This window comes from Perca flavescens, chromosome 2 (genome assembly GCF_004354835.1).
Source record: "Perca flavescens isolate YP-PL-M2 chromosome 2, PFLA_1.0, whole genome shotgun sequence".
In the NCBI taxonomy this organism is placed as follows: Eukaryota; Metazoa; Chordata; class Actinopteri; order Perciformes; family Percidae; genus Perca; species Perca flavescens.
In genome coordinates this window covers 20,416,721-20,441,663 of record NC_041332.1, presented here as the reverse complement: position 1 = coordinate 20,441,663, position 24,943 = coordinate 20,416,721, and the positions used below count along the sequence as shown (strand labels likewise).

The following is a 24,943-nucleotide window of genomic DNA, read 5'->3' as shown; positions in this document are numbered from 1 at the left end:
GCTCTGTGCTGCTGTTGTGCTTTCTCTATTTTTATTTGGTTGCTACCACTTAGTTTGCAGGAATATGAAATACTCACAACTTGAGCGAATCAAGCTGCACTGAAGTCAATAATGGCTGCAAAGCAGATGAAAGTGGTTTCAAAACCCAAATCTTCTTTAGAAATATGTGTTGCTTAGGTTTGCTTCCTGTGTTCCAGTTCACACACAGCAGAGAGATTGGTATTACTCACCGATACACACGCTGACTGCAAAACACTAATTCAGTTCATTCATGTTGTAAGATGTTGTCTAAGACTAGTTTAATGATTAAATAAATATTGTGGCTATAAAATGGATTTGACCTTGACTGACTGGAGAGAGAGAGAGAGAGTAAATCATTTGTTCCCTTTGTTGATATAGCTCAACTTTTTTCCATCAACATACAGACTCAAGGCATGTGAGAGTTTTTCATTAACGTTCAGCATAGAATGCTTCCTTCCTGTCAAAGCTGGAGCTGAATCTCACTGTGGTTTTGTTGTGAATGTAAGTGCACAGAAGCATTAATGCATCTATGTGTTTATATCAGGTAATCTAACCAGCATCACAATATGTTATCAGCTAGTAGAGTTATCGATAGATTCACTGCAGAAATGCAATAGAGTCTAGCAATGGTCTTTCTCTCAGCAGATCATTTTTTCTTTAGATCAGGATCCTAAATTTGTCATCTTCAGTGTGGAAACAGGACAAAAAGTAAATGTTTTTACTGTCCTGCAAGCCTGAAGAACAGCCTTTTCGGGGGTTCTGAGTAAAAATTCAGACACATTCACGCTGCCTCTTTTCAGCAAAGTAAACATTTACCATATACTGTAGCTCTCACTACACAATAAACAATGTTGTCAGTGAAACTCATGACCCAGCAGCAACTGGAGTTACAGTTTCCTCTTGTGGGAAACAAATATCAAAGGAGAGATCTTCCTGAGAAGCTAAAAAGAAGCTTTGAGTAAAAGATTTATGGCAAATAAATTCAATCAGAATCCGAGCTTGGTGATTAACTGTGTAAGGCAGGGAGCATGCAATATGTTTGTGTGTATGCATGCAATTTTCATGTGGACTCATATCAAAATAAGTATTAATTACTCTCTGTTTACATTATACATATAGTCATAAGAGAACGGGCAAGTCTCCATTGACAGATTTCAGAAAACAGCGTAAGAAAACAGCTGTACAATGAAATATCACATCAAAATGTCCCTCCACATTTGAATTAAAAAAAAGGTTGGTTGAGTCATAATTTCTTTAAGCGAGGTCATTAGTTTAATGCTGCTCTGCAAAGCTCAAGTTAAGGGATTCTAGTTGTGTTTCATATTTTCTTCGTTTGAAACGCAACGGTCAATTTCAGCTCAAAATACTCAAACATTTGGTAGCATCAAATCATGTGGGCTGGAGAGGTAACTGAACTAATATGCAGTAATGACTGGCATGCATTGAGCCCAATTGGGGAGGCCCGGAGGTCAGTGCCAAATCAGTGCAGAGGACATATGGAACTGATTAAAAGAGTCACCGCCGTGACTCAGCTGACACATCCTCCCTGAAAGGGGGGGAAGCTGAAGGAAGGGCAGAAAGGAAGAAGAAGGAAGGCAACGAGGAGGCAAAGAAAAATAGAGATGGAGGATGTTGGAATAGTCAGGAGCAAGAGGGACAAGGGTAAGAGGAAGAACATCTGGCTTGGCCTGGAAGTCTACAGGGAAGATAGCTGTCTTGGTTGGAGACTTCCTGTTGTGTTTTTTTTCTTTTCTTTTTTTGTTGCTGTGGTTGCTCTCCTCCCCTGTGGTGCAAATGGAGACAGCATGTGTGTGATGAGTGAGGATGGTTTATCTCAACACCCTGATGTGGCCTCCAAGACTCCACCTCCCCGCCTCTGACTAAAATCACTGCACATACATTCAACAGTACAGATGAATGAATCTGTGTATATATCTTTAGCTACTTCACATGTTGACAGTAAATACTTCACTCCCCCAGCTTGCACATATGCTACCTCAAGGTTACAATAACTCAGGCCTGTGTTTGCTTTTTCACTAGCTTTTCACAGTACTAACAGAGTAAAAAAAGCAGTGCTGTTTGCATAATGATGACCGCAAAGAGGATAAAATGGACATATTTCGTCTCTTTTATGCTAACCAAAAGCCACCAAAGCTTTCAGCTGGACTGCATGAGAATGAACGCTAGAAAGACGGAGAGAACAAGTAGCCCTTACTGCTTTCAACTACCATAAAAGCAAGCAAAGTGACACTCAGGCAAACACTTGAAACAAGGATTTTAAGTGGAAGTTTAAAACAGCACCCAGTAAGCAAATTTGTTTCAACTAAAGAATGTGTTTTTCAATTAAATAAAAACAAAGGAGGGGAAATGTGTCAAGCAACATTTTTGGGATGTTTCTGTGCATCCAGTTCCTACATTCCCCATCTGAGAAGGATACATCATGCCTTGACTTGATTGGCCTTAATGGAAACCAGTTGTCCTTCCTGCCTCTGCAGAGCGATAGTCTAAAACAGTTGAGCTCCCCCACAGACACACAAAAGACAGCCGAACAGATACTCACAAAGGGGTTCCATCTCGTGGTTGTTATATGTCTCGCTGCAAGTAGAACTCATCTCTCCTGTCAGCCCTTTTCTGTCTCTTCCCTTTCTTGCTTCCAGTATTTAACAAGAAAACAACTCTGATAAGACAAAAAAAGCCTTTAAATATTTCCCAGCTACTGCTGAATTCTTAACTATTCTGTAGATGAACAAAAGCTAATCTCACAAGCTATGCTTTCCGATGCACAAACACTAACACGTACTCTCTATTTCCGTTGATGTTCTGGAGTCAAAGCCTTCTCTGATGAACTATAAACTCAACGACTCCAAGGGATCGGCCTTCTGGGGAATCCCTGGCCCCTCGCTGCATCTGCATCTGCGGGGGCGAGGGACAGGGATGACTCAACTCCAAAAACGAAGAGAAACAGGAAGGAGCTCTGTGATTAAACTCTTTGTGCGGCCGCTGCATGTCTTCCAGAAACATCTAGGCCAGTGATGATGCTAATTATCTATAATGGAAACGTTGAATGTGCAAAGGCAGGGAAGCAGACAGATCATTTCTGCTTCTAGAGATCATGAACTATCATCTTTTTAATTTGGTGTTACGTTCAAAGTTACTTCCACCGAATATTGAATTTTAGTATGCCAGTGCATAACACAGAGTAAGTACTCCGAGACAACTCGCCCTTTCCCCCAGATCTTCAGTTGTAAATGTGCTTCCTCCATCTGTCTCCTCTTCTACTGAGTGATGTTGATGTTCGCAGTCTGCTGTGCAGCGTCACAAAGCACTTTACGACCTCAAGGCCGGAGGTGAAAGTTCGCCCAAATCTCCTCCAGGCTCCTCCTCCATTACTCAGCTAATCTTAAACATTAATCTGGGGGGTGAGAAAGGTCAGGGTGGTTAAGTGCAAAAGAGGCGATGAGGATTATTGCCAGAAAAGGTATGTATTACTTTCCTTCTGCATTGAACTATTATGTTAAACAGTAGATGTAGATTTACACTGTACTGCTTACGATCTAAGAGCTTCCCTGCTGAAATAGAGATGAGAGCTTGGATATAGTTTAATTTCACATCTACAGAGAGCCTGAAACAGAGTAAATGGTCCAAAACTTCAGCATTACTTCATTACAGCCCAGTGGGCCATGATGTTTTTACACTAATATGGTAACACATCTCCAGCCGGAGTGAACCTGTGATTGCATTTTTACTTATGTCACTTCAAAACATATTTGTAAGACCCATGCATTTGTAGTGTCCGCGTTGTTTGTGGACAGTGGATTTTTATGTACTTCTTAAAATCACAAAAATCTAGAAAAAAAACGTTTGCTTTGGGGGCAGCTTTGCGAGATAAAATCTATCTGTTGTCTTTAGTTCCATCTGATAGAGAAAATCTCAGTCTGCGGTCAAGTTGCATTGTGGGTAATGTAGGTGCAATGCTAAATCGATGTACTGTACTCTTTTGAGCTGGCAAAGTTTTGCAACCAAAACTAATTGTTCTGTTTATTGAATCTGCACATGCTACGAAATCCATCTTCATTTGGGAGCATGGAGCAACAACCCTGTAAAACCTGTCTGATCTATTGCACTGGTCTATACAATCAAACTAACTGGTAATGATCAAAACAAATTCAAAAAAGTAACTGTGTGCACATCCCACCTTCTGGCAGGTGCAGGAAAAATTTTACTCCAGACAAACAACAATTACTCCAGTGAAAAATGTAATGTCCTGCTTTAAACTCCCATATTAAATGCAAAGGCAACGTTTTGACATTACATTTTTTTCACTGGACTGATCAAAACAAAGACATAATTGAGACTAACTAAAAAGCTATGATCACAGAGTAGGACACACTCAACTGTGTATTGAGTTGTAGTTGTAACATAAGGGACAAGACTGCACACTCTTGTTTTTAATTTTCCACACATGCTCCCTTCAGACAGACTCACACCATCACACAAGAATCCCTTTTCTCCCTCATCTACTCTCATCTACTCATTTCAGCAGATGGCAGGACTGAGGCACAAATGGCCATCTGTCTGTCCCAACACACACCAATTATTGTTTTTCCAGCATGTACTCTATCAGCCAACAAGTGGGCCAAACGTCATTAGCAGAGAATGTGGTGAAAAAACTCACCTCATATGAACCTTTATTAAAACAACTCTAAGTGTTAATATAAACCGTTTGCAGATGATCCCATCGAGAAAGACAGACCAACCAAATTCATATGTTTCACTGAAAGTCACTGTGAGCAGGTATGTTAAATTAAGTATTCAATAAAGTTTTTAATCCTTCATTTCTCCAGGTCAGCTATGTTTGATTGATGAAACTGAACCCCCCACACTCTGGCTAATTTTTTTATTTTTTTATTTTAAGGCTCTACATTACTCTGGCTTCATTTCTTCATTTCCATGGCCAAGATAAGGGACATGATTTTCCAATCAGTTTCTTGGACAAAGGAGCCGCAGCGGAGTCTCATATCTGGATAAACAACAGGAAGGATTTAACTGGAGAATGAAGATAGTGTCAACCAAGACTAACCGTTATCTTAGTTTGCTTCATCAAACTCTGATGGCCCATATCCTACTATTTCTCTGTTATCTTATAGCGATGGAAAAGGTTGATAAAGGTGACTTTTGTGAGTGTGTGTGTATCCAAAGTTTGGCTGCTTTGTTAAACTCCCTGTGGAAGAAAAAGTGTGATCATTCTGCCAAAAGTCACATTCTCAGTGCAATGAGAGGAAGTGTGAACATGTATGTGCTTTTACATGTATACGTATAACGGTGAATGCGTTACAGTAATGTGTTGGATTCACAGCATTCAAGAGAAAGTGAATAGAGAGGGGCCATTTACTGCGGTTGTGGGATTTGGCAAGATGACTAACAAGGACAAAGGTCTTTCTGCAGTGGTGGGAAACTTCTTTAACCCTTGACTTCCCCCAGATGCTCAATGTAAACTTCAACTTCCGAAAGCCTTATCTGGGGGAGAGGGGAGTTCTATGTGTGTGTATGTGTGTGTGTGTGTGTGTGTGTGTGTGTGTGTGTGTGTGTGTGTGTGTGTGTGTGTGTGTGTGTGTGTGTGTCTGTGTGTGTTTAATTGTATTTATCTAGGGCTGAAGGGCTGATCCTTTCCCATTTCTCTCTGCTCCACCCTATTTCTCCTCCTCCAATGTAAAAAAAGAGGAAAACCTTTCATGTCCAGTCTTTTTAGTGTCCACATTTTAAAGAGCTGCATGATAATGCTTTGAAAGAGGATCTATCTTCGTGATGCATTGGGGTGTTAAAAACATGAATGGAAAAAGGCTGACATCTGCGTTGGATACATTTCTTCAACAGTACACCAGTGTGGTCCGAGCTTCTGACACTGGAGTTGTTTGAGGAAGCTTTACAGAGCTCAATCGTCTGAGAGAAGAAGTAGACAGAAGTACTAAAACTAAGTGAGAATTTCCTTTTGGCTTTCAAAAAAGAGGGAGTACAGCTTTATTTCACACGCAAGCCAGATTCAGTGTCTAAACAGATTTCACCTGTCACACATTGCCTCCTGGTGGCTTGTTTAGGAAGCACACAGTGAAAGTCACATTCAAGATAATGCGAAGTGACACTTGTCACTGTTATCACCGTGGGACATTTTTTGAACTGAAAAGGCATAGCGTAACGTAAGACGTAACAGTCTAGAGGCTCACAGACTTCAAATGAGCATAACTAAACACTATTTGGCAGCTTAGTCAAAGACACAGTCAGGGACAATCTGTGCCTCAGTGTAAGAACATCATAATTTGATCATCTTAAAGGAGAATTCCGGTCAATTTCAACACATAGCTCTGTTGTTTGTAAATTTGGAGTGCTGTCAGTAGCAAGAAAAACAAAAACAATCAGTGTTGCCTACACCTTGTTATCCTCCTGCTACAGTTTGCACCCAGGGGGCTGAAACAGGGCAATTTTTAAACATGCTTTTAGCCTCTTAACATGTTCGAAATGTCATTACAAGTGCCTAGCCATGTGAAGGGATTCCTTCCGAGTGAACACAGTGAATCTGACTGCAGTAGATGTGAAAGAAATGCATAAAAGTTGTGCTAATTCAGCTCTGTTTAATTCTGGTGTTGAGACGGCAAGACGAGTGCTTAGGACCGTGTACAAACTACAACACCGAAAAGAGATACAAAAATATTTATTAATTTAATGATTAAATAAGGTAAGGTAGTGTCTCCAAACTTATCTCAATTATAACTTGTCTCCTGCTAGTTGTACTACACTTTTCGGTGTTGTAGCTTGTAGACGGTCCCTAAGCCCTCATCTTGCCGTCTCAACACTGGAACTAAGCAGAGCTGAATTTTTTTTTTTTTAGCATCAATGTCCCCTTTTCAGCCATTCAATCCACTAATTTAGATTAAATTAATTGTACAGTGTACAAATACACAAAGAGGTGCTGGTTCTGATTCTGAAACAGTAATACTTGCGGTTTTAGCATTTAAGATGGATACAATCTCTCAGGACCTAAAGCGGACGTCCAACATCGACACCATACGGAAAAAGGCCCAGCAGAACAAGTACTTCCTGCGCCAGCTCAGGAAGTTCAACCTGCCTCAGGAGCTACTGATACAATTTTACTCTGCAATCATCCACTCTGTTCTCTGCATGTCCATCCCTGTGTGATCTGGATCAGCCACCAAACAGGACAGGAACTGACTGCAACAGACAGTCAGGAGAAAATCATTGCTGCCAACCTGCCCTCCATCGCATACTCCTCCAGAGTCAGGAAACAGGCAGGAAGCATCACTACACACCCATCACACCCTGGACACAACCTGTTTCAGTGTCTCCCCGCTGGTAGGCGCTACAGAACACTGTTCACCAAAAACAACCAGACACAAGAACAGTTTCTCCCCACAAGCCGTGATGAACACTTAACAGCAATCCATAGTTGCAGGATCAATCACGGTGCAATAACCCTGTAAAACCAAGCATCCACCTTTCAGTGAATTATATATGAGGGTTAAACACATAATTTAAACATGTAAATATCTGTCAAATATACATATACTGTCATATCCACCTACCTCGGATATACTGTATAAGCAACCTGTTATATTAATAGTTCTACATTTATTTCAGCACCATTTGCACTTTTGCATTGCCCTATTGTTATACTATTTACACTCCTCATAGAGCTGTTTGTTTACATGTGTCTGCATATGTATGTGTATGTGTATACACTATTTTATGTCCATAGTAGTCAAATGGTTATGTTTACCTAGCTCAGCTTTGTTGTCCTTGTTTTTAGGCCGTATGTCTATTTTTTATGTATGTACTTGAGAGCAACAAAAAGCTGGAGTCAAATTCCTTGCATGTGTTTACACTTAGTTGGCCATTAAAGCTGATTTGCAGAACTTTCCATAGCCAAAATGTCACAAGCTTATTTACTTATTAACATTTGTCATTGGGCAAGGTAAGTCCTACATGATCTCTCCGGTTTCTGTTGTTTGATTTGAGAGTACTTAAAAAAACAAAACCCAAAAAGACATGTCCTACAAAGCAAGAGTGATATGGTTAAAACCATTATCAAAATGTTAACGAGGAGCCAAAGCAATGAATTGTCCCACTGATATGTATTACATGAGACCAAACTATTCATCGAGTCACTTGCTCAGAATCATAATTTGGAAAGCAGAATTTGTAGACCAGTAACATGATAAGACTGTATTATCAGAATATGATTATACTGAATGTTGATCAAAAGCGATGATAGAGAGTAATCTAAAGTTTGTGATTGATTACACTTGATTGAATTGTTTTCTATTAGGGAGACTTCCCATGGGATTGTTTTGAACTTGTCAGGTATGACCCCTGCAGAGCATCAAAAGTTATGCAGCCACATATGCAACTTCGCAACTATTTTATTCTCAGTCAGTAACAGTTCCCTATCACAAGCACGTAGAGCAAAAATCTCTCTTTCCTTTTCTTTGCCTCTCTCTCTTTTTTCTTGGTAATTAGCCGACAGGTCACACTGAGTAATGGTCTGGGATCAGTCCAGAGTAATTACACTGGGAGAGGATTGACCTCAGATATGCCTTCGCCTGAGGGTGCCTGTATGTGTGTGTGTGTGTGTGTGCGCGCGTCAATGAGAGACAACAAAAGCAAGACAAAAATATTTGAGATGAAGAAAGTGTGTTTGTGTGCGTGTGTGTGTGCCCTTCCTGACCTATGGACAGGCAGAGACAAATCGCCCACTGCCCTCCACTGTCCCCTCCTCCCCATTTTCAGAAGGTCAATCCAAATAAAAAACATTTGGCTTCACTTGCTCTTTCTTCCATAATGACTACACCTCAATTAGGAAAGCAAATGTACTACAAGATAATCTGTTTATTCAGGCAATATAAAATCAAATTCCAGCTCAGCATACATAATCTGGCTAGGTTGAGATCAGGATATCTCTTTTGTTCTTAATCATTACAACAGGGAGATCAGACACAACGGCACTACATGAAGTGTTTCCCTATAGAGGCTACAGCAGAAACTAGCACTATCTCATTCTTTTTCACTTTCTTTAGTGCTGTAACAGTAATCCAGTTGAGATAGACATCCCAATAAAACACTAAAGGAGCTAAGATTTGCGTAATTTGAGTTTACTGGATGTGACCCCACCAGTCCCATCATCTCAGGGATAACTACACTATTTATAGTCTAGCTCTCCATCTAATGACCTCGCCAGAAACTAATTACAGTATATCAAAAGAAGGCCATCTTTGGAGTTAAAAAGAAAGCCAGTATTTGTCTTAAAAATGTAAAAAAATGACATAAGTCCCATTATTTTGTCAATGGTTTATATTAATCTTGAGCTAGTTTGACGATTAGTCCATATAAAAGGTATCAGCAACTATTTTGATAAACAATTAATAATTTTTCAATCGAAACTGCCAACTATTCACGGGTTTCAGCTCCTCAAATGTGAGCATTTGATGCTTTTTTTGTCATATATGATAGTAAACTCAAAGTCTTTTGGACTGTTAGTTGGTTGAATAAAACAATACATTTAAATACATTACCTTGAGCTATTTGATATTTAATTAATCAATAATGTAAATAATTGTTAGTCGCAGCCCTATGTTAATCTTTGTCCTACAGCGACTAGGTTCCTACATGTTAAAAAGAAAACTAAGTCTCCAGGTTAAACAAAGATTCTCAAATGTGAAAGCTGGTCTGAAAACAGATAAGAAATGTGCTATTTCTGACCACAGGTGGTCTTTACACTGAGATGTAAGATAGCGTTCTTTCTGCAGTGTTTGATGGATTGATGAACAGCAGGCCTGCCTGTCAAGATAACGTTCCTCGTCTGGCTGAACACAGCAGAGCAGACCAGATACCAATCACAAAGAGTCTGGTGTCTGTAGCCTGAGGTGAACCTGATGTTCACGTTTGTCTTTGTCATTTTCCTTCGAAACGTCTAACATCACTCATCACATCAATTTGAAGTCATAACATATTGATTCTTGATCTGCTTCTTCCAGCACTTAAAACTATTTCACAGTTAAACTAAATGAAATATTAAAGTTTATGGCTCACATTATACCGAATGGAAAATGATTGTACTCATTTTATACACCTTTCTCTGCACAATTCAATTGAATTGACAATTTAATATATTGGAAACATTGGCATCTTGACTAAAATGCAAATGCTTTGGGCAATACTTGTCTATAGAACATAGGTATACAATGATGGATTCACAAACCATCCATTATATTAAAGGGATTCATATAATGTAGGACTGGGACTAACGATTATTTTCATTATTGATTAATCTGCCATTCATTTTCATCGATTTGCAGATTAATTTTTGGGTTTATGAAATGTAACAAAATACCAATCACAGTTTTCAAGGTGATGTCTTCAAATGTCTTGTTTCATTCAACCAAGTCTGAAACCCCAAATCAGCACAAGAGGAGCGGTAACAAGCACATATTTGGCATGTTGAAAAATGATTAACAATTACTTGATTGTGAAAATAGTTGCTGATTCATTTATCAATTGATTAATCAACTAACTGGTTAGTCTGTGTGTCTGTGAGAGACCTCCGCAGACTGAGGTCGTCATGCTACAAAACATGACGTATTTGCTCTTGCAGTTCACATGTGTGTCCACAACCCTTTTCATGCTGACCTTTTAAATATATAATAAACATCCCAACGTATCTCACTCTTTGCGATACTTTGATCAAAGTACAGAGAGATATTTGCTTGGAAGCTGACTGATTTAGATCACATGACCCCTGAGAGAGGAAGCACACTGTAGTGAGGTCAAGCAGCGGGGGAAACAATCACGCTGACAGAACACGGAAGGAAGCACAGCTTTGTGTGTGTGTGTGTGTGATGTGTATGTGTGTGTGTGTGTATGTGTGTGTGATGTGTGGTGTGATATCATGTCCTCCTGGAAAAACTGAATGGGCAGGAAAGCAGCTTATCTAATAGACTCCCAAAGAAACAGTTGACAGCCATATGGAAAAATAATAAAACAACTCTAAATAGTCTTTGCTTGTAGTGTTGCCAAAAGCGCTTCTACGCGTACAATATTTCAAATTCATGTCACTGAAGACAATCAATTGAAAGCACTTACAATTGGAGCAATAGGGCAAATAGCGAATCCTTTTTTCCCATATACCATGAGAACAATGTGTATTCATGCCTTGGATGTAATTTGGACAAAAGTTTTACATTTTTATAATGTATTTAATGTTTGAAATTACAGTCATTTAAAATATTTGATTACGGTGCTATTAAAAGTGACCTTGATCATTTAAGAGAAGAGAGCAGGGAGGGCCCAGTCAGTCCCTGGGCCCTCCAGGCAGGTAACCCTTCATATAGACCCTTATTAGGGCCTCTCTCTGTGGAGAAATAAGTGGCGACCACCCTCATAATCTAGAAGGGAACCATGTAAATCTTCAGCACAGAAACAGACTCATATTAGTATAGTCATTTGAAGTAGAACCATTATGGGATCCAACATAAAAAAATACTGAAGCACAAAAAAATGTGTAAAATGTGAGACAAACTACCTGGTAAACTTAATAACATTTGATTACAGTTCTAAATTCCCCCCACATTCACAGAAATCAAACTGGGTAGTTGTGACAGGGTTTGATGGGTTGGCTTACTCCATACTAGTGTTTTTCTGCAAACAGTATCTTGGGGACAGGTTTGTTCCTTATGTTTAAGTATATTGTATCTTGTATCATGTCACAAGCTGCATTATGGAAAATTACATAACACTGTGGGCTAAAATCTTCCTTCTCTATTGCATGGTATTATAGTTTTACTTCTACTGTAGCACTACTTACTAGCATACTAATGTTCTGGTACAGCCAAGGTTAGGCTTTCATCACATAACAAAAAACACGTTGGCTCCAATACTGTATTAAGAACAGACATGGATTACCACAAATACAGACATACAGTCTGCTGTTTTTACTGACAGACAGGCCTCCAAGGACATAGTTACTTATATTACTGACAGACATGCAGACATCAGATTAATCAAAATGCTGCTCCTGTTACTGACTTTTTTTCTTAGTGAGTGATTTGATACTCGGATACCTCAGTGTGAGAGAAGGAGCAGGAAGATATGAAGTCAAAAAAAACACATGAAACCAAATATAATCTGGAAAATGTGACATTTTTTTACCCAGTGGGGTTTGAACGTTACAGCCTAGAATGGAAAAAAAGTTTCCCTTTCCTTCACACATAATTAAATGTCATTTGATTTTATTTGAGTTTAAGATAGCCTACTACACTCACTTTAATCTCTTTCCCACTGATGATGGTGTCACACCAAACTGGTAAGCCTGTGCTAAAGCAATCACACAGGCTGGTGAGCTAAATCAAAGCACCAAAGCACTGATTCAGCCTTTACCCAACAAGCCAACAAACTCATGAGATTCTACGAGATCCAAAGAAAATCATGTATGAGCAGACAGCGGAGAATCAAAGCATGTTAACAAATTAAAGCAGTTTGTCAGCTAACATTCTACAAACCTTTATCATCAACAACCAATATCCCAGAAAGTAGGCCACTAAATAGCACAAAAACAATCACGCTACAGTATGAAATGTATGACACTTGAGCTAGTACGGTAAAAACTTATTTCTCTACTTCTTGTTTACGGTATATTGGAGCTGTTTGTTGCTCTGTGACTGTCCACACAGAAAGTGAGGTATGGGTTGGAATAAGGGGGCATTTTATTAATAAACAGACTTACTGTCAGGGTTGGGGGATTTTCGTCCGTGATTAGGCGAGGAGCAGCGGAAGGTGGTGACGATGGTGTTGTGGTGGGGGTTGGGGTGGTGTGGGTGGTGCACTGGTGGATGGTGGCCGTTGTTTTCTGGGGGAGCTCTGGTGATGCTGATATCAGGTTTACGGACATCTCCAGGACTAGGAGCTTCAAACTTGCGAGCGTGATTCTGCTCAGCGGTTCGGCTGGTGCCGTTGTTGTTATTGTTGCCCTCAATGCGGCGTATCACTGGGGAATCAGTAGGCGTCTTTGCAAAAGTGACCTCCCTCTTGTGGCTGATCTCGGGGGTCTTGGAGTGGCCCAGGACTTCAGGGCGCTTCAGGGCGCTGTTGGCCGCAAAGCGTGCGGAAGCAGGGCTGGTGACGTTATCCACCTGCTTGCTGGAAGAAGAGGAGATGTCGATGGAGAGTTCGGAACGGCGCGACACAGGCTCAGGGGTCTTGGAGCCTCCTCCACCCATGATGGAACGGGGTTGGGTATAGTTGAGGTTGTTGTTGTTGGTGGCTGCCGCGGCGGCAGTGCCCAGGTCACGGTAATAGATGCTGGTGGGAGACATGGCGTTGCGGTGAGGGGAGTTGGTTGTCCGACGGGAGCCGGGGGACAAGTGAGATGAAGTGTCGACATCCTCCACCTCAAAGGACCTCTTCAGAGCTGCATGTAAGGGACAAACACAACACATCAGTCATAGGGTCATAAGATTACTGAAACGAGATGTTGATTCACTGATTAGTTAATCGACAGAAAATGAATCAGCAACTATTTTGATTATCTATTTATATCATGTGAATCCTTTTTTTTTTAAAAACAGACATTTGAAACATTCTCTGGCTCCAGCTTATCTAGTGTCAGGATTTTCTGCTTCTCTTTCTTTTGTGAATTGAATATCTTGAATATGTGGCTTATTGGATCATGGACAGATTAGTCTGGCTCAGTGGGTGTACCTTGCTGTGACAAAGCCTGACACAAACGCCAGATGTCCCTTGCTTTCCGCTATCTTCGCTATCTATTTTGCAAGGGCACCGTTGCTGCATCCGAAGCTTAGCACTGCCCAGGATGGTTGTGATTGGTTTAAAGAAATACAAACAAGCAAGAGCATTTTTCCCTCTATCCCAGAATAGATAAGTTTGGTCTGGCAATGCGAGACTATGGACTGATTAATCGAAAAATATAATGGCCAATGAAAATAACTGTTAATTGTTGCTGTGACATACCATAGCTGTGATTTAACAAAGTAATGCACTATAACTAGGTGGTGGAAGAACTGTTAAGATACTATTCAATAAAGTACCAATTCAACAATGTTAAATTACTCAATTACAAGTAAATGTCCTTCATGCAAAATCCTACGTACACTGTGTATTAGAAGTAAAGCTGGTCCGGCGACTGATGTAGTATTATGAATTACATTTTGAGGTTGTTAAGAGGAACCTAGGTGGAACTGCTAACAGTGGACAGTTGGACTTGTGAAACCCACAAGTAGACACAGTTCTTTTGCAAGCCAAAAAGGTTGGGAACCACTACTCAATAGCAGAACATTTTTATTTCATAAACTTTTGAAACTGTTTTTCATAATGTAAAATCTTAATCTGAAAAGTAATTAGTGTCTACAGCTGTCTATAGTGGTTTACAAATAACAATATTTCCAACTGAAGTACACCAGTGCATAAAACATAATGCAATATATTAAAAGCACGCTGACTCTGTTATCCAAATTGAGCCAATATTTCCCCTACAAACCCTTTATGGGTCAAGATTGCTGTTTATAGGAAGTGGGAACAATATCATAAAATATCCATCAAAAAGGTCATACCAATTAACTGAGCAGTAAACAAAGTAAATTGTTTCGTTCTAAAACACATTATGAAAATGATCCAAGTAGTAAAGCGCCTGAGGTTTGAGGGTGGGGTAGCTGCAGAGGCAATTTTGGTGGAAACACAAAGGAAACAGCATGCACTATAGCCATTAAGCCAAACTAATCTAATTGCATTGCATCCCTCATCACCAGCGGCAGGTTTTTCTTCACGACATGTAACAGTATAATGCACGCAATCAGCCAGGCATTATTCCCTGCCAAGCATTTAGGCAAAAAAGTCCCAAGTCTCCCTGTTTATGAGCAACATGACACAGAGATAGAGGCACATCCTTCCCTTTGGTTAGTTGTGACGTGAGAAAATAGCTGCACTGTCCAAGAGGAAGATACTGAGGGATGGGATCACCCCCTGGGAAAAGTGCACTGGCTCAAAGTCAACTTGAATTTGACTCCCATAGTAGAGTTGCAGTGCCAAGCCAACAGCCAGGAGCTGGTATTATAATGACATGTTAGTAAGACCAGTCCACTCACGCACACCCTTAAGAACATCTCCTGTTTGCTGCAATCCAAAACACAGTGCTGATTATTTGATCTGCTTGTGGCTTGTGGTGTGTCTGCGTGTGTATGTGTCTTTATGTAAGTACATGTAGTTTTGTTCAAAGTGCTTGTAAAAAAACAAGCAAGTGTGCGTTACGGGAATGTATACGTGTTTATTTTTAAGCAACTGCACCCACAGGGAGGGGACTGTGCCCCAGCCCCACTGCAGTCTGTGTAAAGCCGAAACTCTGTCAGGGGATGCGGGGCTCAACACAATCACATCAAAGCTGTCTCCCCGCACACATCAGCCAGCACCGCTAATCTAATTTACTGCTATTCATTCCAACATGGTAGACATTTGATACAATTTACCCCCTGACAAAAATTCAGGCAAGAGCTAAAGTATTATTCTTTTTTCTGTGAAAGTCAAACACACCTTGTTCGCCACAGGAATAAATGGATCTGCACTCACGTCTTCGAGTTGATGGTGATTTGTGTTACACATTTCCTTAGCCCCCCCCACCACTCCCTGTACACCCTTTATCTAGACCTTAAAGCATGCTTTACCTTTCACCTTTGGCATTCTTGCACTAATAGAGTGCTGTCGCTAATGCTGTAAAGCTCCAGATAGTTATACAGTATCTACATTGTGTGTGGAAAGCATGACATGTCCTTTAATAAGCACAAAAAAGGTCTTAGAAACATATACTCACTTTTCTCACACTCCCATCACTTATTTACTGTGCTCAAGTTTTGATGAGAACCAAGTTCATTATACAGTAAGGCACCATAAAGCAGCTTTAAAATCTATCCTTTGATAGATACATATAAAAAAATTATACACAATAAACTTGCAATTTGTAAGTTGGTGTCCAAACCCATGTTGCCACTGGACTGTGTCCTTCTTACCGCTGTTTTCCTCTGTCTTGTGTTTTATGATTGCTGAGAGGGAGTCCAAGGCTGTGGCTATACTTTCAACTCTGGCCAGAGAATAAGTTGGTCTGCCAAAATTGGTCTGCAAATTTCACATGGAGCTGAAAGGTTGTGATGCACCCTTTAAGATTGTAATGTGTAATGAGCGAGGCACCCATTCTAACCCCCTCTGAGAGCCGAAACACTTTAGGAAACCGTGCACACTCTAACATCTCTTGACACTTGCTGTAGACTTTGGTTACATATTAGAAGAGCTGTGAGAACTAAAGCTGAACATGGGAGGGGATATCAGGATCCATATTCACAAGTTTTGCCCAAATAAGAGAGCTGGGCCGAGACTTTTGCCAGTGACCTGTTAAATGATCTTAGAATAGTATTTCTGTTCTTTGCTGCTTTGTGATTATATGCCCACAGGCACGGGACCACAGCAGAGTACTTGAGTGCTTTCCTCTCATGCCGTTTGTTTGTATTTAGTGACCGTGCAGTCAAGTGTATATGATTTAAGAGCAGAGATGAATTTGAATCCTTCTGTGCCGTAATGTTGTCTGGGAATATAGAGAATGGAAAAAGGCATTTAGGGCATCTCTCACTTAGATGATCACTAAACTTCTATGTTTTTAAGGATCACGCTTTTTCCCACAGACTCCAGGGTCTTTCTTGTTCAGCTGAGACAAAGAAGGAAATATGTCTTTTACTTCCATCCAGGATATTCTATGCATGAATATCGCATGTATAGGATCATGGAGTAATAAGAAGGAAGGAGTGTGGGACTGACAGATGGATGAAGGAGTATCATTCCCAGTGAAACAGCATTCCCAGACTATGAGCTGGAAACGAGAGGTTGAGTCCACCTCAGAGGAACATCATTAACAGCAGCCAGGAGTCTCGTCTCCCCACGTCCCACCACTACCTATCACGGCCCAGGGTCCGATATCTCACGGCGTCTCATGTGGGAAGATAATGCAGCACACACAATATAGTAAAGGATTTTTGGCGGAACAAAAACAAAGATGGAGGCAGCTGTATCCTCACTTTGGTTCATGGTCATTTGTCCTAATACAGCCCAGGTGTTAGGCTAGGCTGCCTCTTTATCATCAGTGTCATCACTTTTCTCTCAAGGACATCCCGACCAACGAACACAAACATTCAGTTTCATCTCAGCCCAGATGCAATAATAGGAGATAGTCAAGAGAGGGAGAAAAACAAACAGAGAGAGAGGAGGGAGAGGAAAGTGGAGATAGAGAGGCAAAGTGGTTGCAGGGTGAGAAATGGAGAAGTTTCAATTGGAAGGTCAATTGTGTTCGGGACTGACAGCAGTCAACAAAGACGAGGTATTCTAACGTCCCATACCTCCTGTTTTTGAGAGGGAAAAGCATCAGACTTTACCGAACAGACAGAAAGAAAAAGTTATACAACACCATGATATAATGATTTATAGAATGATATCAATGTTATTCGGTCAACTTTGGTCAACTGTTGTTGTTTTTAAATGTGCTTTATGAATTTTGATTATTTTGCATCTGTAAAATCTAAAATGAAGGCCAGTAAACAATGTAAACGCAACATAATCTACATTTCCAGATGTATTCAATTACTTTAACAGCATACTCACGTACTTTTTATTTATTTTGATGATTGATGTTACGCTGATGATTATGAATCTCTAAACTTCCTAGAGATGTATCACAATAAAAGCCTCCCAGGAAAGTGACGTGTCCCTGAACTGTTGTTAGGCTTTTAATGTGAAACAGATGTACAATGTGTTGACTTTGCATTAACAGCAAGTAGCAGCAGGTCAGAAAACAAAAGGTTTATTACTAGAACATTACAAAACAGGGAAAGTTAATAAATATATATCAAATAAAAGCCTGGTTCTATCTCCTGATGATGTAAATAAAGATTCATGGACCATAATGTGTGTAAACTGTACTGTACACAGCATTGAACTTCTAATTGGTTTTGTAATTCTAGCCTCAGACAATAAGTCAAGTGATCAAGGCAGTTACTCTGTCAAACACTGGTTATATAAAAGCAGTTTATGCACAGTGGAGTTTATCGGATGTCAGTAGCCGATGTGGTCAAACCAGGAAAAACATCCAATTTGACAAGACAAGGCCAAACAATGAACGATACAATTTCCCACTATGGTATTTTTGCTTGGTCAGATGAAACCTTAATGCTACACTGTCAAACACACACTTCCTTTTTCTGCCCATGGTATTGGGTTTACTAATGCTGACCAGCAGCAGTGTGTCAGATTTACTGTGTGGTTGACTGCTGGTCTGCCCGACACCCTGTGACCAGCACAAAGGAATTCCGAGAGTGTTAGAAGTGTTAAGACGTGATAGAAGAGGTAAGTTGGTGCAGGTCTTGGGTCAAAATCTTCCATTTTCTCAGAGGCAGTTTCACCCCTGGTTGGCGATTTGTGCATGCACGCACACACACACACACACACACACACACACAATCACAAAGTCATTTAGGCAGCTGGCCTGGTGCTAAGCTTCAGCCTCTCTAGGCCTCAACCTTTAACATGTAAAGCCTTGTTCTGATTGAGCACTGGTTAACACTTCATAAAAAGACTGATTTACATTAGTGACCAGTGAGGGTCAATGGTGTTTTAAGCCCCCAACAGCTCCTTCAAGGCAGCGCTGCAACCGTTGACTTCAAGGCACCTAACCCTACCTTAATCTTAACCATAACCATAACCATTGCCTAATCCTAGTGTTTTAAGGCCCCAACATGGCAGGCAGCGCTGCCTGGAAGGAGATGTTGGGGGCTTAAAACACTGTTAAACAGTAAAAAGACAGTTTTAATAGAGTTTCAATAAAGTTCTGATGAAAAGCGAGTGTGGGGGAGAGAAACTGGTTGTCAACAGGGACGGATGCAGAAAGGAGCTAAACAAATAATTAACTGGGGTGACCTCAAAGCAGAAATTAGAAAATTCTGACCGGGTACCTTTTTTTTGTATGAATCACACATCCCGACACCAAAAACATGTTTCAGCAAAAACATTATTTTTTAAGAAGGCAGGACACTAAATCTGCCAGTAAATTACTGGTTAGAAAACATGATGGTTCAGAGCTGTCCTCAGAGTCTGGGTGCAGATAGTGTGTGTGTGTGTGTGTGTGTGTGTGTGAACAGAGACAGATTGACTTACAAAAGATTCAGACAAATGGCCTGTATAAATTCAACTTTTACATAACTGGCCTGACACGGTCATTTACGAGCAATGCCTACATGTTTTTTCTGCCACCTTTGGTTTAATATGCTTCTTAGAACAAACAGGACCACAGAGACCTGTTAATAAAGTGTTGTATTTACGCACGTAATTCACTTGAACCAACTTAATAACACACTGGCCTCCTTGCCAGGTTTAGAAATTGTACCACACACATCAACTCTCTCAATTTCAATGTTCATTTCCGCTTTGTGTCCACGTGCAACGCCGGAGCAACAACATGGCACCTTTAAACAGATAATCGGTACAAAATACCTTGGAATGGACTCAAAGCTCAGTTTAGGTTGGCAAACATACCAGGAGCGACTGTTATATGAGTGTACGACTCTACAAAAGTCTCTCTCAATATACAAATATGGGCTGATTCTGTGCTTATTCTCTGGTGACTCATATGTTTATATTCAGCAGAGACATTTTCTACCTTTTAGAAAATCATAATATTGTTTCAGTGTGTAGTTGTTATGGTGGTCTATCATCCATTTTCCATAATAGTCCCACACATGAGTCCATCCAAGAGGCATTATTACATCTTTAGTGTGCTCACCAATTTACATTGCCTTTTCCTCTCTGTGCCTATTCCTTCCTCATTGTGAGATACAGCGCAAGGCAATGTACTGGAAAACATAATGATCTGGGATAAAATGGGGATTTACTCAGTCAAGTAGTTGCCATGCACCTCCCTCTATAGCTGTTTCTGTCCTGGATGGAAACACTAGAATGGTTCATAATGACCAGTATAATATACTGGTGGGGTAGATTATGGTGGTCACTATTAGGTACTGGATACAGCAGGTGCTTTTTGTGTGTAGCTAGAAGATACTGATGTACATACAGGGAGGAACCTGGTATTGACTTAATTTATCATTTGGCTTTATTGCCTTTCTATGTCACTATGAATAAAATAGTTAACGTGAACTCCCTATCCACCTGTAATATCCCATATGTACAACAATGGTCTGCCAGCATATTCTGTCAACAAAATATCCCAGTAAATGCTGGGGTATGCTTGAGATTAACTAGTTGGTATGACGAATTGCACGACCAGGAGGTTTTTCTAATGACGATAACAAGGTCAAACCACATTATATCGGTAACCAGACCAAAACAGAGTTATCTGTTCTGTGGAGCCACTTAACCTGATTAAGGTAATACTTCAGCTCTTGAAACTGTCACATTAAAACTTTAATCTGATTATAATCAGATGAAAGAGTACAGTCACAAGCAAAACAAGCATAAGCAAGCAGACACACCTCCATTTCAATTCACTTTTAGCATTTAAAAACAAAGCCAGATTTCTTTTAGCTTTCTCAAACTTGCCAGTCAGATATAAGACTGAGATGACAGCAATGCCAATGAATTCACTAAATAAGTCAATTGATTATTAAATGAATCCATGTACATCAGGTTATTGGACACACGTGCTATGAACTGATCAAACACTGCTAGAAATATGGCTTAAAGAGTTTAGAGTACATCAAGTAATTGGGATACTGAGCTTCTGCTCTCAGCATCAGTCCATGACATCACAGGGAGCATCAGGCCAAAGACCAGCTGGAGGGTCTGACCGGAGAAAGAACAGGAAAGAAGTGGGGAAGGAAGACAGACAGAAGGGTAGAGGAAGAGAGAACAAAGGGAATTAATGCCAGCTCCACACTGACAAACAAAGAAGAGACACAGTTGTGAATGTTGTGTTAGGAGGTTAGACAGATGTTAGCTCTTAGTGATGACGTTTCACTGTCTCCCTCTTAGTGCTTTTGGCTGAAGGCTTTCCAGTGTTGGAATAGTGTGGTGTCAGTGCTGTGTTTGTTTCTATTATTGATGTAACTTGGGTATGATCAATAACAGACTATAGGCTACAGGGACTTGGCTAGCATGCTCATGACCCATTTATTTTCACACAATAACAAGTAGACACGCATGCACGTACGCACGCACACACACACACACACACACACACACACACACACACACACACACACACACACACACACACGCAGTACTATACAGGAATACACACACATAAAGTAGAAAGATATTGATTAATGCCAATAGGCTACTATTTACAGACATCTGAAAGATAATGCTGCTTACCATAAACTGTCAACATCAACATTAAAAGTGAAAGAAAAGCAGAAAACAAATTACAAACCTTCAAAATCTGAAATAATTCCCTCCAAGTGTGGATTGACCCCAGAATCAGACATTTTTTCAGGCATGAAATTGGACTAAAAAAACGTTTTGAACTTTGAAATGGCTACCTGTTAATTCTGAACAAATTCCAAAATAGAGTAAATGAGAAAACAAGTCCAAGCTTACTTACTCCCTTAAAGGAGCAACTTATTTTCTCTGACTTCCCACTAACTTGTCTATATCGCTGCATTCAGAGTGTGCAAAAAGGCAAGCCTCATTCTCCCCTCCCTGCAGCCAGAAACACACTCCTCCTTCTCCCTCATGTCCTGTGTATGTGTAAGTGTGTGTGTTATTCCCCTGCCCCCCACAAACACTCATACATGTACGCGCAAGCATTCTCGCAGACAACAAACCCCGTCATTCCCGAGCCCCTTTTTGACCAAAGTGGCTCTCAGGTCTGCTTTCCTCATTCAACCTCTGAGCAGCTCTGACAGTGAAAGTGGACATGTCAACATGTCACACAGTCACTTTAACCAAGTTAACCTGCAATCAGACAAGATCTTCTGTAACAACTGTGGCTTGCACAAGGGAGGCCAGTTTCCCTCTGTCATAGCTCCAGAGGTACAGTTTAAGTGAAACTTTGAGGCTTCAACCTCTACAAACTGGCTGACATGTTAATTAAAGTGCAGTTTGCTGCAGAGCCGCTTTCCTGAGACAGAAAACCCTGAGAGACTTCTTGTAAAAAGTTGACATTAGGGATATACGACAGCGCCTCTGGGCAATCAGAGGGTGATTCGTGCACCAACCCGCCCTTTATGACATCGTATTATCAGGAAGAACATGGGAATTTGAGCTTGGTGGAAACAGTTGACAAGGTAATCTAGCACTGCTGCACTTCTTTTGGGAGGGACACCGACGACAGGCCAGCTTTTGATGTGGTGGTGGGTATGGTTACCCTTCTTGTCCTTGAAGCTGCTGTGGTCAATTTAGAGACTTTGGGGCGACAGAGAAACGCTGTTGAAAAGATGTTAATAAAATAATCCAAAAGTGATGAAATATCAATGTTGGCCTTTCATTTACTTAACCACATCCACTGTCTCCCTGTGGGACGTGCTACAGTATTTCTTATCCATGAATCTCCCACAGAAACAAAGAGTGATTATATCGCTGTAATCACTGATTGGTCATGAGTGAGCAGCTTTTTACAGCTTCCTGTTTGGAGCCAGATGTGACAGCAAATTAGATTTGTGATGAATTTTCCCTGATTCTAGGTCAATTTTACCATTCCCACACCAATGGTTAAGGTCATAGCAATAGAAGTTGAAGCTGGTCCACAATCACTGCTCAAAGGAACCCTAAAACTAAAGCAAAAGCCACAGGAAGCTGGCATTTCTACTTCCAGATAGCTCAGAGATACTGTCACACATCAGAAATCAGATATCACAAGTGTTTCAACCTTGGTGAACGCAAACGGTACAGCACCAGTGCCTGGCACTTTTATAGCAAATGAGTATTTAGGAAAATCCCATTTGAATGAAAAGCCCCATTCTAAGGGACACTAATAGGATGCCAAGCCCACCCAGTGGGCCCCTAACCCTAACACCTGAGAGGTCGATGTTAACACAGAATAACACTGTGTGTTTATGGTGCAGTCTGGTTATTTCATACAACTATTGCAAAGGTGTCTTAGGATACAGAACAGAGTATGGCACACACACAGTATGTGCATTTACTCTATTCTAAACCCATCAGTCAATAAAACTTAATTGGGTAGACTATCTGTCCCCTGAGACACTAGTTGTCATATATTGTAAGAGGGCACATAATATACAGTACATCATACAGCCTGACAGCTGTGTGTGGGCATTTATAGTTAATGTGTTTGTTTGTGTGTGCATGCATGTTTATGGATATAGTGCACCTCAACACGCATGTGGAAATGCATCTGAATGTGCATGTGAATTTGTGAACTTTCACATACTGTAAACATATATAGGAGACCTATATTTACTGAATACTGTATGTACAGTATGTACTATTTTATACATGACAAAGTGTGTGGCTCTCAGTACCCATGCAGGCCCAAGTGGTCTGCACTGTAAACTATATGCCACAAGCCTCTGTAGTACTCAATTAAACCAAAACACACGGTGTGTGAAACACACACCTCCCCCAGCTAGTGTGTATTTATCTAAACATGGATACACACTCTGGGCTGGCTGCGAGGCAAAGCTGAGCGACAGAATGAGGGAACTCTCCAAAACAACATCTGGAGAAGCGAGTGTTTGTGTGTGCGTTTGCACTCGGAGTAACATTGTGTGAATATGTGCCTATGTGCGCATGTCCACATATGGTTACTTGACTGTGGATACGGGTGTGTTTGTCTGTCTCGGTGCCCCTGAAATAGCACTGTAAACACAAAGGCCTTTGCACATAGTAGGCTACATCTACAACCAAAACCATTCAGTCCTATTTCTCTGTGTTGCTGAGGGAGTTATACTTGTTTTGTTCCTTGTTAATAGCAACACCTATGGGTGTGAAAGTTTGTAATCTTACAAATACACACAGCGTTTCCCAAGTAATTTCATGTTTTCATCAGCGAGGTCGTCAGATTTTGTGATTCATGCTGAATTCATGCATGTGGGGGATTTGTTATTTTGTTATTCTGCTTCAACTTTGTTTAAGTTTTCACTGCAATTGCTATTTTATTAGTTGCACATATCCCTAACATGCAGGAAACTATCACACATGTATACAGACACTACCATTTACCTCAGATTCTAGGCTTTGTTGCTGGGTCAGTTAAAGACAAACAGGGATTCAGCATAACCACAAACATTTATTGGCAGGAAGTTGCACAAAACCAACCTCTCTATTCGAGTGTTACTTCTGTTTTCCCAAATGAGCTCATTTGTGTGGTTTCAGCGTTTAGCTAAATGACACCTTTAAAGATGATCAGTTTGACCTACATGTCCAAGAAGGAGGCATAATTACACTTCTGAATGTTAGTGGAATAAACTCACTTATTGTAGCAGAGCTTAAATAACATGCTGTCACTGCAGGAATATTGTGCAATTAAAAAGGGAAGTGAAACTGCTGCACAAATCCAAAGAAAGAATAAAGGCAAAATAAAAGCATTAGACAGTTTCAAGACAGAACAGTGAGATTGAGCTAGGCAGAGGGGTAGTACATTGAGAGTAGCACATAAGGCTTTGCTTTAACTCAATTCAAACTATGCCACTACTCACATACACATTTTTATTAATGTGACAGTTCTTTGGAAAAACTATTATCCTTGACTTCTTCGTAGTAAGCTTTTTAAATTGCCCTAATAGCTGTGTGGACAATTTATGCTGGCAGCAATACCGCTGCAGTGGTTTTAAGACTTGGATGCTACTCACTGTGCAGGGACTTGTCATATTGAGCCCAAATATCATTTGTTAAAGGGGAT

General features: G+C 40.5%; 1 protein-coding gene across 4 annotated transcripts in view; it reads right to left on the bottom strand.

The window, feature by feature from the left end:
* septin9b (septin 9b) overlaps positions 1-24,943 on the bottom strand; it is a 76,189-nt gene that overhangs the window by 32,153 nt on the left and 19,093 nt on the right. For 2 of the 4 annotated variants that reach the window (XM_028593083.1, XM_028593075.1), the window contains exon 2: positions 12,809-13,492. In XM_028593083.1, coding sequence (XP_028448884.1) covers positions 12,809-13,492 — 684 coding nt within the window. Of the gene's footprint in view, positions 1-2,581; positions 2,849-12,808; positions 13,493-21,511; positions 21,710-24,943 lie in introns of those variants that run through there. The other 2 variants (XM_028593068.1, XM_028593090.1) reach the window with 2 other exon arrangements.